Source organism: Vidua macroura, chromosome 5, assembly GCF_024509145.1.
Source record: "Vidua macroura isolate BioBank_ID:100142 chromosome 5, ASM2450914v1, whole genome shotgun sequence".
NCBI classification, from domain to species: domain Eukaryota; kingdom Metazoa; phylum Chordata; class Aves; order Passeriformes; family Viduidae; genus Vidua; species Vidua macroura.
Genome location: NC_071575.1, coordinates 4,875,797 through 4,889,989, shown reverse-complemented (window position 1 = coordinate 4,889,989; position 14,193 = coordinate 4,875,797). Strand labels below are relative to the sequence as shown.

Genomic DNA, 14,193 nt, shown 5'->3' with positions numbered 1-14,193 from the left:
GCAGGGAAAACTGAATAAAGCCCTTAAGGTAGATTGGGTTACGTGGGTTAAATGAGAATGAAATGAAAGGCACTTGACTTGATGTTAAATGTAGGTGTAAAACTGGTTAACAGTGTTTGTGGTAGATAACTTGTTAGTATGCACACAGTAAAGGAAATGTAATCCAAATGTGTATCAAAAATCTTGGGTTTGGACCAAAATGAATGCAGGTTTTCATATTGCCTATTTAAAAGTGATAGAAAAGTAATTATTGCAGCCTTTTCTGTGTAATGACCATATATAGTAGCTGAATTTACAGCTAAGTACACTGGCTTAAAAAAGTGAATTACATGGGTCAAGTGCAGAGGCTGAGAATACTGCTTTATTTTCCTGTAAGAAAGATGATATTGTGGTTGTGTTGTATGAAGCACTGGTGCATGTGACAGCATGGTCAGCTGTACCTCTTGCTCTTCTGTCTCAGCAGTTTGAAGCAGTTAAGATCAAGGTTTGAAACAGAACTTGTGCTGCCTTGTTCATTATACTGAAAGGAAAGCTGTTAGAGGGGTAAGGCAGCTCAAATGAGAGTACAAATTACATATAAAAACTCCTGCAACACCTAAACAGACATGAATGCTCAGTTGTTGGTGGAGTGTTTCTTCAAACATTATATCAAAACTTGCGCAGGTACGCTTATGAGAGAATGGGAAGAGGTGGTAATGCTGATTTCTGCTGAGTGAAGTAGTTGTAGGATTGAGTGCTTTTTTCATGTCTGAAGATTAAATTAGTCATACATAAGGATTTTGCATTTTCCTAAGAATTGTAAAGGTGAGTGACATTCTAGACACCAATAGGAAACTGATCCCTGAGGTGATTTCAAACCTGTTTTCAGACTTTTACCCGGGGAAATTGTATACTTCTGAAAATTGGAGCTTCATCTGAAAAAGAAATTTGTCCATGCCTGAAGATACTCTGTGAACCTTTTAGAAAATGTTGATGGTCTTAGTGAATGTAGGATGGTTTAGATATTACATGGCTGAATTATATTGAGAAAACACATGACCTGTAAACAAAGGAAGAGGAATTACTGTCTGGAGCACAATGGGAGTATAAGTAAATCCTGCTTGCTTTACTGCCTCCTTTTAATAGACAAGACAATGTGAAATCAAGTGACTTAAAATTATTACTCAGATCTGACAAATAGGTCTTTGGTTATTGCTAAATAACTTAGAAACTATGCTTCTGAAATTCTTGGCTATAAGTAGATCCTGAAATACTTTGGTTTTTTAATGCAAACTGCATATGGGCCCAGTTTGTGCCAGGCAGTCAGTCTGACTGGTGTGAGCAGTGCATTGGTCATGCCTTGGTAAACTGAGAACACTGCATGGCACAAGGAAACTTCTCTTTGAGATGTACTGCTCGTTCAGGTAATAGCTGCTCCGAGTCTTGGTGATAGCTGATAGCCAGCTGCAATACAACTGTATTGTCCAGAAATGCTGTTTTGTGTTCTGCCTCTGGCCAAAAGATTGCTTTCTGTCTCTACTAGGAGTTACGTTTTTTGGTTTTGCTGACATGAGATTTCAGGGAACTTGCTCAATCATGAGGTTCTGCATTTAATCAGAGAAAATCCAATTCATTCACTTGATGGTCTACAGCTACAGGAACATACTGTATGTTAACAGAGTTAACTGCTTAATCCCATCTGTTAACCAGTGGTCTGGAGAGACATCTAGGAATAATGAAAGGTTATTGTTATGTACAACATGAGAGGGACATGCTTTAAATGATCTGATTTCATTCTCAGACACTGAAGTGTTCAAGATACTGTATCCCCTTTCCACCCCAAGTCAGGCAACAGCTAAATTTATTAAGAGTAGTATAGCAGGAGAAAGCAGAAAGAAGAGTTAATCTACAGACATGCAGTTCTTAACCCTGAGAGCAACAGAATTATAAAGAACAACATATTATAGAAAGACTTTAATAGAATGTGTTCAAAACAGAATATTTAAAGATAATTGCAAACCAGATGGTATTTAAGATGTGTGATTCTTGTGTGTACCTAACTGTTTTCAAGTTGCTGCCTCTCAATAAGAAAATAAAGCAAAACTTCCTGATGCACCTTTTCTTTTTTATTAGGATCGGAAGCTGTCCAAGTCAGAGCGACAAAGATTTAAAGAGGAAGCTGGGATGCTGAAAGGGCTTCAGCATCCCAATATTGTCAGGTTCTATGATTCCTGGGAGTCTACAGTCAAAGGAAAAAAGTGTATTGTTCTTGTGACGGAACTCATGACGTCTGGAACATTAAAAACGTAAGTAAATTAAGACAAGTCACAGCGTTTCAGTTTCATTAGCACAACTCTAGAGCACTTAGAAGTAGGTGATATTTAGAGTGGATGAGAATAGAGCCCTTCTGCTGAGGGATAACCTACTGTAGGAACATTCTTGCTTAAGAGGAACATTACTAGCATTGCAGGGCATGGAAGAACATCTTTTTGAGTTAGCAAGGTTGTCAGTTCTTACTTGTGATGTCCCAGTAAGCACATGCACAAGACTTGGATTTTAAGAGCTCAGGAAGGCAATACTTAGTTTTCACTTCTCAGAATTTATTTTATTTTTTTTCTCTGGATGCTTTCCATTTAGGATGAGCTAGTTAGTAAAGTTCAAAGCTCAAATGAATTCACCTCTTTTGGGATGTTTTGGGTGTTAATAGAAATAACATGCAAAAAGAAAAAAAATTCAGCACCTATTGATATATCTGAAACTTGCTGAAGCTTCAGATAAAAATCCTGCAGCTTGGACTTGTGAGGCAGCCGAGTGCACCTCGTGGTGTGGTGAAGGCCCAGTTAAAAGCACAGCGCTGGAGCTGCAGCTGCTGCGAGGGCCTCTAGCGGTGTGCGGGGCTCCGCTCTCTGCTCCTCTCTGGGAGCATGTCCCAAGCACCAGCCACCATCCCTCTGCTGGGAGTAAAGCTGCCAGCTCTGGAATAAAGGGGCTCTGCTCCTCTCTGGGAGCATGTCCCAAGCACCAGCCACCATCCCTCTGCTGGGAGTAAAGCTGCCAGCTCTGGAATAAAGGGGCTCTGCTCCTCTCTGGGAGCACGTCCCAAGCACCAGCCACCATCCCTCTGCTGGGAGTAAAGCTGCCAGCTCTGGAACAAAGGGGCTCTGCATCCCTCACTTTGTTCAGTGCCCATTTCACTCTTGGAGAGGCATTCACACCCTACATGTGTAAGCAGGCTGCGGGAGCTGGAAACAGTTTGCCTTCTCTTTGGCTCAAATAGCCTGTGAATGTCTTGTGTTTTTTATCGTGCTTATTGATAACTACAAATGGACATTCTTAAGAAGAAAAATGGCTCTCTGGGAGTTTGGGCTGCAGTTACAGGAAAGTGTTTGTCTCTTGAAATAGTACTTGAATAGGATGGCTTAGGATACGACAGCATTCTTAGGTGTATGTTGATGGAGATGTTTCTCAGGTTGCTTAAGGTATTTCAGGTAAAATAATAGATCTGCTGCTTCATGTGCTGTTTTCAGACAAGTAGTAAGTTAATGGTCTTGCATCTCTGTACTGATGCCTTTAAATAAAGTTTACCTAATTAAAATTTACCTGAATGTGTAGTGCTAAATTCATTTTTTCCTCCCTTTTTTTATTCCTTTATCCCTCTCACAGATTTTAATATTTGGGTTGGCTTATATAGTGTCATAAGCAAGATGATGAAGTAATAATAGACAATTATAAAGTAGGGTGTTTGTAGGAAGAAACACACCAGATTTTCTGTCTGTGGGATTATTTTGTATCTGAAATAAGGAAGTCTTTTTGTTTAATCCAGAGAAAACTAATATGCTCTTTAATTGAAAATCCTTTAAACTGTAGAGTTCTGGCTAGGATTTTTCTCTACGCTTGTATAGTTGGTCTTATAATTGTAATTTAGTTTATTCTAGTCCTCTTTGCTTGAGACTTGGCAGGTTAATGTATGGGAGATTTCAGGTGTGCCTTAATAATAATGTGCTTGTGGCGTTTTCCTAGATTTACACTGTGCAAACACACTTGTGTTTGCATATATTTGACTATTACTTCCATATCTTTTTTTCCAATATGTTTACCTGCATTTGATAAGTGATGCCTTTCTTCTTTTGGTACTTGGGACATAGACATTCTTGTCACTTGATGTAAAAAAAGTGAACAGAATACAAGTATGATGATATTTTAAAGGAAATTTTCTCTCCTGTTTTATGTTAGTAAGGATTCCTACAGCTCCTTGAGCTCTGTGTAATTGTAATTACAGAAACATAGACTGGAAACCTCCTGAGGTCTCTTCAAGCCCAAGTTATTCCACGATAGTAGGAAAAGTGAAAACATACTGGCTTGTCTATTTTTGTGTATTTATATGTATATACATAGTAGGCTTGTCTATTTTTATGTATTTATATGGGCTTCCATTTTAAATTGTCTTCTGCATTAAGTGACATGTGACTTAATTCAGGTTAGTGTTACGGAACAGTGACAGCCACACTGCGTGATGCTGGGTGATGGTTGGATCCAGGTCCTTTAACAGTGAAAAGCTGGCAGTGGACTAACATATTTGTAACCAGGAATGTAATTAGGGATTCCAGATGCTGAACTGAAGTGCCCCTACCATGTAATCTTTGGAACAGGCTCAAGAGATATTAATGAGGGTTGTATCAATAGCAAGAATTCAAGTGGTGGCTGGTGCGATTCAGAACCTCCTTCAGTTTGTTTCCATCCTTGACTTGGCTTTTCCCCTGCCTTCCTTTACATTCTGAGACCTGATTTCCTCTGGAACTGACTCAGTTACTTTTACAGACTTATTTTCACAGCAGGATCATTGCTAGCAACATGATTTCCCAGATCTTATTTTGAACTGGAGAAATTAAAGGGATGAATACACTGCATTTCTGTATTGGAGCTGATTGAAGTGATTTCATCAGGACTGTGTCTCCTAGTTAAGTGAATCTACAGAAGAGATTGACCCACTACCATGGATTAATTGAACACAACTTGCTTTTAGTTTTAAGATTGCAGTGGCTAGACTCCATGCTGGTCACATAATTTACTAGCAGTCTTTCTGTAGTGTGAAACTGATCTTTATCTGAGACTCTGACTGAGTAACACTGCCCGAACAAGAATAAAGTCCTTGCTCTACAGAGCATGCTAGGTCCTTTCTCTACGTGTAGTCTGGCCTGAACTTTTTCAGAAGGAACACTTCACTTCAAAATATGTTACCCAAATAGAGATGGAGAGAAAACCCTGCTGGAAAGCACTTGAAAACTGTCAGAGGTTATTCACCTTGTGACATCTCTAACCTGCTGAAGTTAAGTAACAGAATAAGATCTTAGTCTTAGGTCATGCTCATTGAAAAATATTTTTGGTATGAAATTTGACTCTTCTTACATGGGGTTTCAAGGTTGGATTGCATTTTACCTGCAAAAAGACTTATGTATGAAGTCTTCCACCTCAGTTATTTGACAGAGCCTTCTTAAAGATTTCTCTGCCCTGTCTCTATCTGTCCATAATTTTGAAGTAATGAGTAGTACCAGTTGGATTTAGGTGATCGCACCCTGTCCTGCACCAGGGAGGGGATCTCTAAGAATTTCTAATTTACTTGCTAATTCCACAGGTAGATTTGAAGCAGATTTAAAATGTAATGTGCAAACCTTGAACAGAGTGCTTGACTACTCTTGTAAACGAGGGAATAATGATTTCAGAGCTCTTGCAGTTTTCCACAGCTCTGTACGTTTTTGGTTATTAACATTTTGGATCTAGTGACCCACCTTCCCACCCAGTTATAATTAATCAAGGTAGAGATTGTGAGTGTTTGAGAAGTTAAATATGTAAAGAACTGTAATACATGAGCCTTGAATTATTTGTCATTGAAGCAGTGCCCTGAAATTTACCAATCCAACTGTCTAATTACTGTAGAATGATTTTGTATGCAGAGGAGTTATCAGCTATGTACACCAAGCTTTCACATTTTTATTTCATCATTATAATCTGCTGGCTAGAAGAAAGGGGATAGGTTTTGTAGAGGGGAATCATCTTTAGCTCCTCTGAAGTAATGAAATGCTCAGGTAGATTTTAAAATAGAAGTTGAAATTTATACATGTCCTTAATTACTGTTTCTTTGTTCCAAACAGCAAATGGTATAGTTTAATGTACTATTTGTTAGCAGAATCTGTTTAACCTATTGTTACTTTTTTCATTAGGTATTTGAAAAGATTTAAAGTGATGAAAATTAAAGTACTGCGAAGCTGGTGCCGTCAGATACTGAAAGGCTTACAATTTCTGCACACACGTACTCCTCCCATCATTCATAGAGACTTAAAATGTGACAACATCTTCATTACTGGCCCCACTGGATCAGTCAAGATTGGAGACCTTGGTCTGGCAACCCTGAAACGAGCTTCTTTTGCCAAAAGTGTGATAGGTAAGCCTCTCCTGTTTTGGAGGCTACTGAGCCAGTCTACCTCTTTGGAGACTTAAGTATTTTAAGAGCTTTCTTAAAAAACATGCTTACAAAGATGCATGGTCAAAGCCTGAAAATATGTAGGCTTTGTCTCTTGGTTGCTGAGGTCATTCTGTGTTCCTAATGCAAAGACATGTTGAAATTTTGGTTGTGCTTTTGTTATTTATATATTAACATTAGCTATTTCAGAATATAGGCCCAACAATCTAGTGCAACATTGTTGATAAAACCACTTTTCACTACATATAAATCTTACCTTTGATGTGGTGCTGCTTCAAGAAATGTTCAAATGCATTTTGGTGACCAAACAACATTTTGATATTTAGTGTAGCATTAGTTCATACAGCCAAATTTTTTTTCATTGTCACCAGGAGTTAATGTTGAAACTCTTGCAGCTTGTGAGTAATCAGAAACTGAGGTATACCAAAGCAAGTCAATATTATGTATATGTATTTAAATAATAACACAGACTGTGGTATAATGCCTTACTCAGGGAGTCTGTAGAATGTGGATTTTTGTGAGTTAGGAGGGTGCATTGGGAAATACTGCTTTATTCTGGCTCTGTCCCTGTGTATCCATTCATAACCTTTTTCAGAAATTGGTGTGGTGGAACTAGTGTAATCTTTCTTGTGAATTCTTCAAATAATTGGTTTTATCAGCTTTGTTTTTATAGTTGGGTCAATAGACTGCAGGGAATGAAATTTCTTTCACTCTCAGTATTTAGAGCTTGCCAAAATTCAGCATTTACTCAACAGTCCTGTGCCAGATTCCTAGCTGGGATCAATGGCGTATACCTGTAAATTTTCTTGCAAGCTGTCGCTGAAATATTTCCTGCTTCTTAACCAGGTCAAAGTATTAATAGGAAAAAAAAGAATGGTGTTAAAAACCATAATTTCTTATGCATATTTGTCATATCTTCAAATTTATCACTGGAAAATTACCATCTGTTGCACAGTTATCTGTTAATGATTAGCCTTTGGATAAATGACTGCAATTACATTCTTTTTTGTTTAGCGTGGTGAAAACAAGCAATGGGCTGTAGAATGATCTGTAAATTGTCTGGAATCTGGTGTCTGCAGGAAATAATTCTGTGTTTAAATTTACAAAAAGCAAACTTGCATCTCTGGCTTAAAGTATATCTGATCATACAATGAAGTCCCTTTGTTTGCAGAGGGGATCTGTGATGCTTCACTGGGCAAAAATTTTCTGCACACTATTTAAATGGGACTTGTTGATTCTCACGCTCTATGCCTGTAACTCAATCTCTCTGTATTTCTGAGTATTTTTGACTGTAGGATGTCCCTCACTAATGCCTGTATCTGCAGTAGGCCTATAAATATACTGCAGGTGGGAAGGTAAGTATATGAAGAAAAGGGCTCTGGTGAGTGGCCTTTGCAGAAAATTACCTTTTATCCTCTCTTCACAGAGATTTTTATTTGTAACAACAGAGCTTTTCATTGCAAGGCCTTACCTCATCCATTCTACTTCACTAAGTAGATGGAGAGCACCAGGTCCAAGACTAGCTGTGGGCTCTTACCAGTACTACTTCTTTTGCAGCAGAGGGCAGTCAGGTAATTTATGAAACAAGGTTTAATGTGCCTCTTTTCTTACAGGGAGAAAAGGTAAGTGCCTTAACTGTCCTTAGTATTTGGTTTGCAGCCTATGGCTAGTCTGCAGTGTTTCCCTCTTCTTATCCCCTCCCCTCCTGTTTGATTTCAGGCTAATCCAGTCTGTTCTGATATTTGTATCAACTAACATACCTAAAGAGGGAATTGCATCAGTTCTCACATGCCATTGTTATTCCATAAAGGCCTTGCAATGGAAGACTCACAAAGTACATTGGTGCAACAGAGTCACTAAGGGTTTCCTCCCTCTTCTTTTTGCCTCCACTTTCTCTTGTCTCACAGGTTTGCCCAGCCGCTTGTCCCTGCGGTGAGTAACGCCAGCAGCCTCTGCTCGCTTTGAGACATTTAGAGTCTGAATCGTTCTTTTAATTTAAGGTACCCCAGAGTTCATGGCTCCCGAGATGTATGAGGAGAAATATGATGAGTCCGTTGATGTATATGCTTTTGGGATGTGTATGCTAGAGATGGCCACGTCTGAGTATCCTTATTCCGAGTGCCAAAATGCTGCGCAGATCTACCGCCGAGTGACCAGCGTAAGTCCCTCCTCACTACTGAGTCTAAAGCTACTGCTGTTAGCAGCAAAGGACTACAGCTGGGTAGCACCAGTGCTGTGCAAGCGTGTGTGGGGAAAAAAAAATGAAAAGAGATTATTTTGGGATGAGTACAAAGTTACAGGGTGGTTGAACTCACTGAACATCTGTCAGAAGCTTGTAAAATATGTGAATGGAAATAAAATTTTGTATGTGTTCATACTCTTCCTTCAGTATATAAGAAAAAATATGAAGAAACCAACCCCCCAAACCAAACTAGAAAAAATAAATGCACTAGAATAGTAACAGATTATTTTCTAAGCCCCTTGGGGGATGGTGGAAGTAGTTCTGTCTTGAAGAGGAGCTGGTAACCTTGTTCTTGGCAATAAAGCTGGATAACAGATTTGAGCACTGGCTTGGCTGCCAGACAGTTACCTAGAGTGATTTTAATAGTTCATTGAATTCTGAGTGGCCCTTAGTTCCTGTGTTTTGGGGGCACTTCTTATAATGATGAAGTGGAAATACTTGATAAATAGTAGGAAGCTATTCCACCCTGGTAAGTACTGGGCAAGTGTAGTGGTGGAGGTGGAGGCATTGTGGGAGAAAACAAATACAGCTGAGAAGGCAATCAAGAGATTGGAGCTGACCCATCTGACCAGACTGGGGGGAACATGCAGGCTCTGAGTGCAGGAAGCAGAACTGCAGTGCTAGAAATTTGCAGTATGGTGTGGCTAGATTTTCTGTGATATCTGAGGTGTTGTGATGATTGTACCAGTACAGTGAAACAAACATGTTCAACTTTGTGACCTAAGCATTCAGAAAGAATAGTGATGTGGCTGCTTGGGGAAGTGAAAACTCGCATTGGATTTCTCAGAATATGTGTGCATGAGTGCAAAGGAGAAAAAAACCTTAGACTTACCTCTTTGTCCATAAACAAATGAGTTCCTGTTAATTTTTTTGCACATTACCTCAGAGAAGTTGCAGATTTAATGAACAACTTGCCTAGCTTGGAAAAATAAAATGCTCTCTTATTCCTGATGCCTCACACTGCAAAAGGCAGATACAATTCCTGACTTAGAGTTGGAGAAGAGTCTTCATGTCAGAAGCAATGAATTCTGAAGAGAGGCTTGGTGAAAGAAGACTATCCCTTTTTTTCAGGGAAATATTGGAGGGTCACAGAAGAAGGGGGGAAAAAAGGCATAAGTGGTCACGTCAGTGTTTTGCACAGATGTTAGAATAACTTTTTATATACACAGAGAGTTGGGTTTTTTTTTTGTTTAGTTTTTTTATTTTGTGTGTTGGCAAACTTACCTGTAATTTTCTAAATAGAGTTTAAGAACTAGGCTAAGGTCTAGTGTACAGCATAATCTGTCCTGGAAGCAGTTGGGATCAATGAAAGAAAGCTATGTATCTTACTAGAGCAGTCTCAGTGGTACCTTCTGCTGTGCTTATGGATGTGTCTTGGACAAAGCCAAAGCAGCAAAATTTGGATAGACATTGCCTAATGTAACTGTCCTGCCTGTTCCTTAAGGACACTGCTGGGAAGTGGGATGTTGGTGAGGATCACGTTTTGAGATAACCTCAGGCTTGTAAATCCCCAGGTCTTACAGACCCATCTTTTCCCTGGTCTTTGAAGTACATAACTGGAAAGCTTTGCAGGGATTTGTAGCAGAAAAAGTTACCTAGAGACTTACCAGGGTTCCACTTACCACTTGTTTATTGTGTGTGGTGCTCCTTTCTGCCCATTGTTATTGGCTGATGCTGGAAATTCTAAGTGGATGAGAAACACTGGCAATTTTTTGGTCCGTCCAACACCACCTTACTCTGCCAGTGGTTCAGAAATCAAGTTTATTGGTTGTTTTTTTTTTTTTTCCCAACTATTTAATTTACTGCTTGAGAGCTCTTAAGATACACTTTGATATGAAATCCAGCAAATCTTGTTTTATTTCAAAAGTAGCAAAGGACAGGAAGGTAAAGAAAATGAAATGTACATTTGTCTGCTTTGAAAGTCTGTGTGCTTTGGTGTTTTTGGGGTTGTTTATTTCAGTGTAGTTGCAAAGCAGTTTGTTCAAAACAAAACCAACCAGAAACAAAATGTGAAGAATTTTCAAGGAAAGCTTTCAATGAAGGCAAGACAACGTTACCTGGAAATAAGGCACAATCCTGTCTTAACTGATAATGGAGGATTTGGTGTTCTATAATGTGGAAAGAGATCGGTGTTATGAAAGTGAAATTAAATACTCCTGGCATTCTTTTTACCCCTCCGTGAAAGCTCTGTGAACCAATGTGAAAAAGAGCCAGGTAGTTTTAAATTTTAGAAGATTTTAGAAGTTTAGACTGTGTGTGCAGTTGTGGGTGAGGGGTGAACCATTTGCCAGATTCAGTACTTGAAAGGACAGTGTGTGAACTATCAATGACAGAGTGGAGGCAGAAAACCCCCTCCTGCAAAAGTGACTGCAGCAGTACTTACCAACACATCTCTTCTGATGTATGTTGGAAGGTGGGTGTGTTTTATGGAAAAGGTTTAGCATCTCCATTTCAACCCCTTCATTGCTACCTCCCTGGACACGTTTAGGGGTTTTTTGAGGTAGCAGCTACAGTCCTGCTGTGCCTTAAATTGAAAGGATTATTTTATCTAGGTGCACACAGAGAGCAGAATGAAGGACAGTAGGAATGGTCTGCTATGAAAGTCATGAAAGGTCATACCGTGTTGGAGTTTAAAAACCACTGAAACCCCAAAGGCAATAAGATCAAAATGTGCAGCTACTGACTGCAGGCCATATGTATTTAAATTAATTAATTTCCCTCATCCTCTTTGCAGAAACTATTAGGCTTAGTAAAAAGCAAAGTTGCTCCATTATCTTAAATCCTTGCTATTGCTTAGGACAGAATCCTGTAAAAGGTCTCTTAATGCCCTTGGTGTCCTCTCAGAACCTCTTGGACATAAACCAGCTTATGTTCTTTTCTCTCATTTTGGCTGTGCAATGGTCTCTTTTTTAGGGGCCCTCAGCTCTGTTGAGTTTTGACCTGACATCTTTTGTGATAAGGATGGCTCTAGCTGATGGCCAGATACTGCAGCTTTGCAGTACTGCTCAGAATACTCAGTCCTGTTCTACCTCTTTGGTTCAGGGTCTTTCCTCATGGTTGGAAGCAGTTCTTTGTTAAATAATACACCTTAGCAAGCACAGATCTATAATTTGGATCTAAAAGCTGAAGTTCCTCTCGCAGTTGAGACATTTTTTGGCCCAGGCAGTAATTGATGCTTCACATCTTGGACAATAGCATTGCTGCTGTTCCTAAGATGCTCATTTATACTGTCTACATTCTCTCACTGGGAAGTTCCTGTAATTCCTCAAAACAGTCCTAGGATAAAGTTCTTGAAATTTCTCTGGCCCAAGAAACAAAAGTGCAATTAAATTGTTATTCTGGATTACTTTATCTAGAAGAATTCTTTTAATAGAGTAACCTAGGTATGTACCTGGCTTAAAAAACACAACTGTGCAGAATTTGAAAGGCTCAAGGTGTTATGCTGAACTTTGTTTCACCATTCTGATAAGGAAATCAGTTTAACACAGACTATTGACCTCTGTTTGTACTTGCACCCTTCAGCGTATTCAGTCCAGACCCTTTCACTAGCAGTTTCTTTAGAAAGGAAAGACATCTGCACGGCTTGTCACTCAAGCATAAAGGAATCTAGCCTTGATCTTTGTTTTCATTTAATCATAGTGTTGCAATTTTGTCTCAAAACCCTGTTTTCTTTATTGAAGCCATCCTCTGCTGTTCTTTGGAAATGATTAAAAAAAAAAATTAGTAGTCAGTGCTTAAAGAATTTCAGCTCTTTGGATTTTTACCTTCCTGTGGGATGGGGAAATCTCTGAGGTTTAAGCAGTATGTCTCCTCAGCTGGGACTGAATGCATCCAGTGAGCACTTAGTGTTGCCTGCTTGGCCTCAGAAAAGAAATAATCTAAGCCTGCAATGAATTGATTACAAGTTGCACTATAGTTAAAGTACTGTTTCCTGCTCCTTCGGTTCATTTTTTCTCCTTTGCCCTCTCGTGCAAGCACAGCTGTCTATGTGGAATACTCCTAGATTAGGGAATGGATCCCCCTTTTTTTTTTTCTTTTTTGTGATTTTGGTTTTTTGTATTTTTTTGGCGATTTTGCCCTGTATCCAAGTAATGCAGAGAGTTACAATGCAAAATGAAATCAAGATACATAATGCTTTTACATACTTGCTTGCATAAAAAACAAAAGAAAGAGTGTAAGAGCTTGGTAAAATTTAGGAGGCTTTCCCTGTCTGACTTTTTTCTTCTCAAGAGACTGGTATATTTTCTTTGACCTGTTCCATGCCTATTGCAATTAAACACTTTGTCACAGGAGATATTTAAAATGGGCTACACGTGCATTTAAATGGAAAAACGGATATTTATAGAACAAACATCTTAAGTATGATTTCTTAATTTAGTCTGTTTGGGCATCAATGCAGTGAAGGCATAACTAACTGCAGTAACTTCAGCTGCTTTGCCTCAGCCTCTGGTGGGACCGTGGAAACCCAAGCTGTTGCCTCAAAATCTAGATCTCGTAATACTTGGATGTTCCAAGGCTTAAATTTGCTAGGTGATTGACTAGTCCCAGGACTAGTAAAAAGACAATATGTTTGTTATGCAGATTTTTCTCCTTCTTGCATATCTGCCACTAACATTAAAATCCAAATATGTTCATTGCAAAAAAGTTATTAAAACCATCCTCAGTTTCAAATGTACAAATCATCTGAGTATGAGCAGAAAATTCCCTTTTTCTTTCTCCCCCCCTCCCATCATATAAACTTACCTTTTAAATTTTCCTGATGGACTTGTGCTCTGTACTTGTTTTTCTCCATGCTTACCTTGACAAAGTGAAGTTTTGTATTTGTCCTTTCTTTCACCAGAAGTCCAGTCTCTTCTCTCTAAACAAATGTCTGTTGGCTGAGCTGGCCTTAAGATGAGAAGGGGGGGAAAAAAAAAAAGCATTTTGCATTTTTTGAGTTTTTAAAAAAAAGTTGTTCAGTACTAAAATGTTCCACAACAGGCATAACATTTTTCTTCTCTGTTCTCCAGAGCTTAAAAAAGGGCCTAAGGGAACAAGGCACATAATAAGTAACCTGACCAGGCAGTGTCTAACTGGTTTAAAACTCCTTAATCTCCCTAACTGGTGGGAACTGGAATTCACTGGTTAGGGTGAAGGTCATTCTCTTTGCTGGAAAGAAGGCAGTTACAGAGTGCTGTGGTTTGGTCAGTTGAGATAAAATGAATCTTTTCTTTAGTGTCTTAAAAGTTAGGCATTATAACTGTCTAGACCAGTCAACTGCTTCATTTTCACTAGAGGTGCAGTGGACAAAGTATTCCAGCTCTTATTTTCTTCTTCTTCCTAAGGGGTCTTAAGTAGCAAATAAAAAATACTAAACCTTTAGACATATGATTAATTTTACTTGGAGTACTTAATGAGTGGTGATTAATTTCTTCTTTTACTTCCTGGAAGCAATATCTAGCATTTTTTAGGCATGAATAAAACTGATTTTTTTACCTTGCATTACCTGATTTTT

General features: G+C 38.9%; 1 protein-coding gene across 9 annotated transcripts in view; it reads left to right on the top strand.

Moving 5' to 3' along the window:
- The window catches only part of WNK1 (WNK lysine deficient protein kinase 1), a 99,073-nt gene that overhangs the window by 30,466 nt on the left and 54,414 nt on the right, over positions 1-14,193 (top strand). For all 9 annotated transcript variants that reach the window (XM_053976937.1, XM_053976935.1, XM_053976936.1 and 6 more), the window contains exons 2-4: positions 2,113-2,285; positions 6,198-6,418; positions 8,458-8,615. In XM_053976937.1, coding sequence (XP_053832912.1) covers positions 2,113-2,285; positions 6,198-6,418; positions 8,458-8,615 — 552 coding nt within the window. The remainder of the gene's footprint in view (positions 1-2,112; positions 2,286-6,197; positions 6,419-8,457; positions 8,616-14,193) is intronic.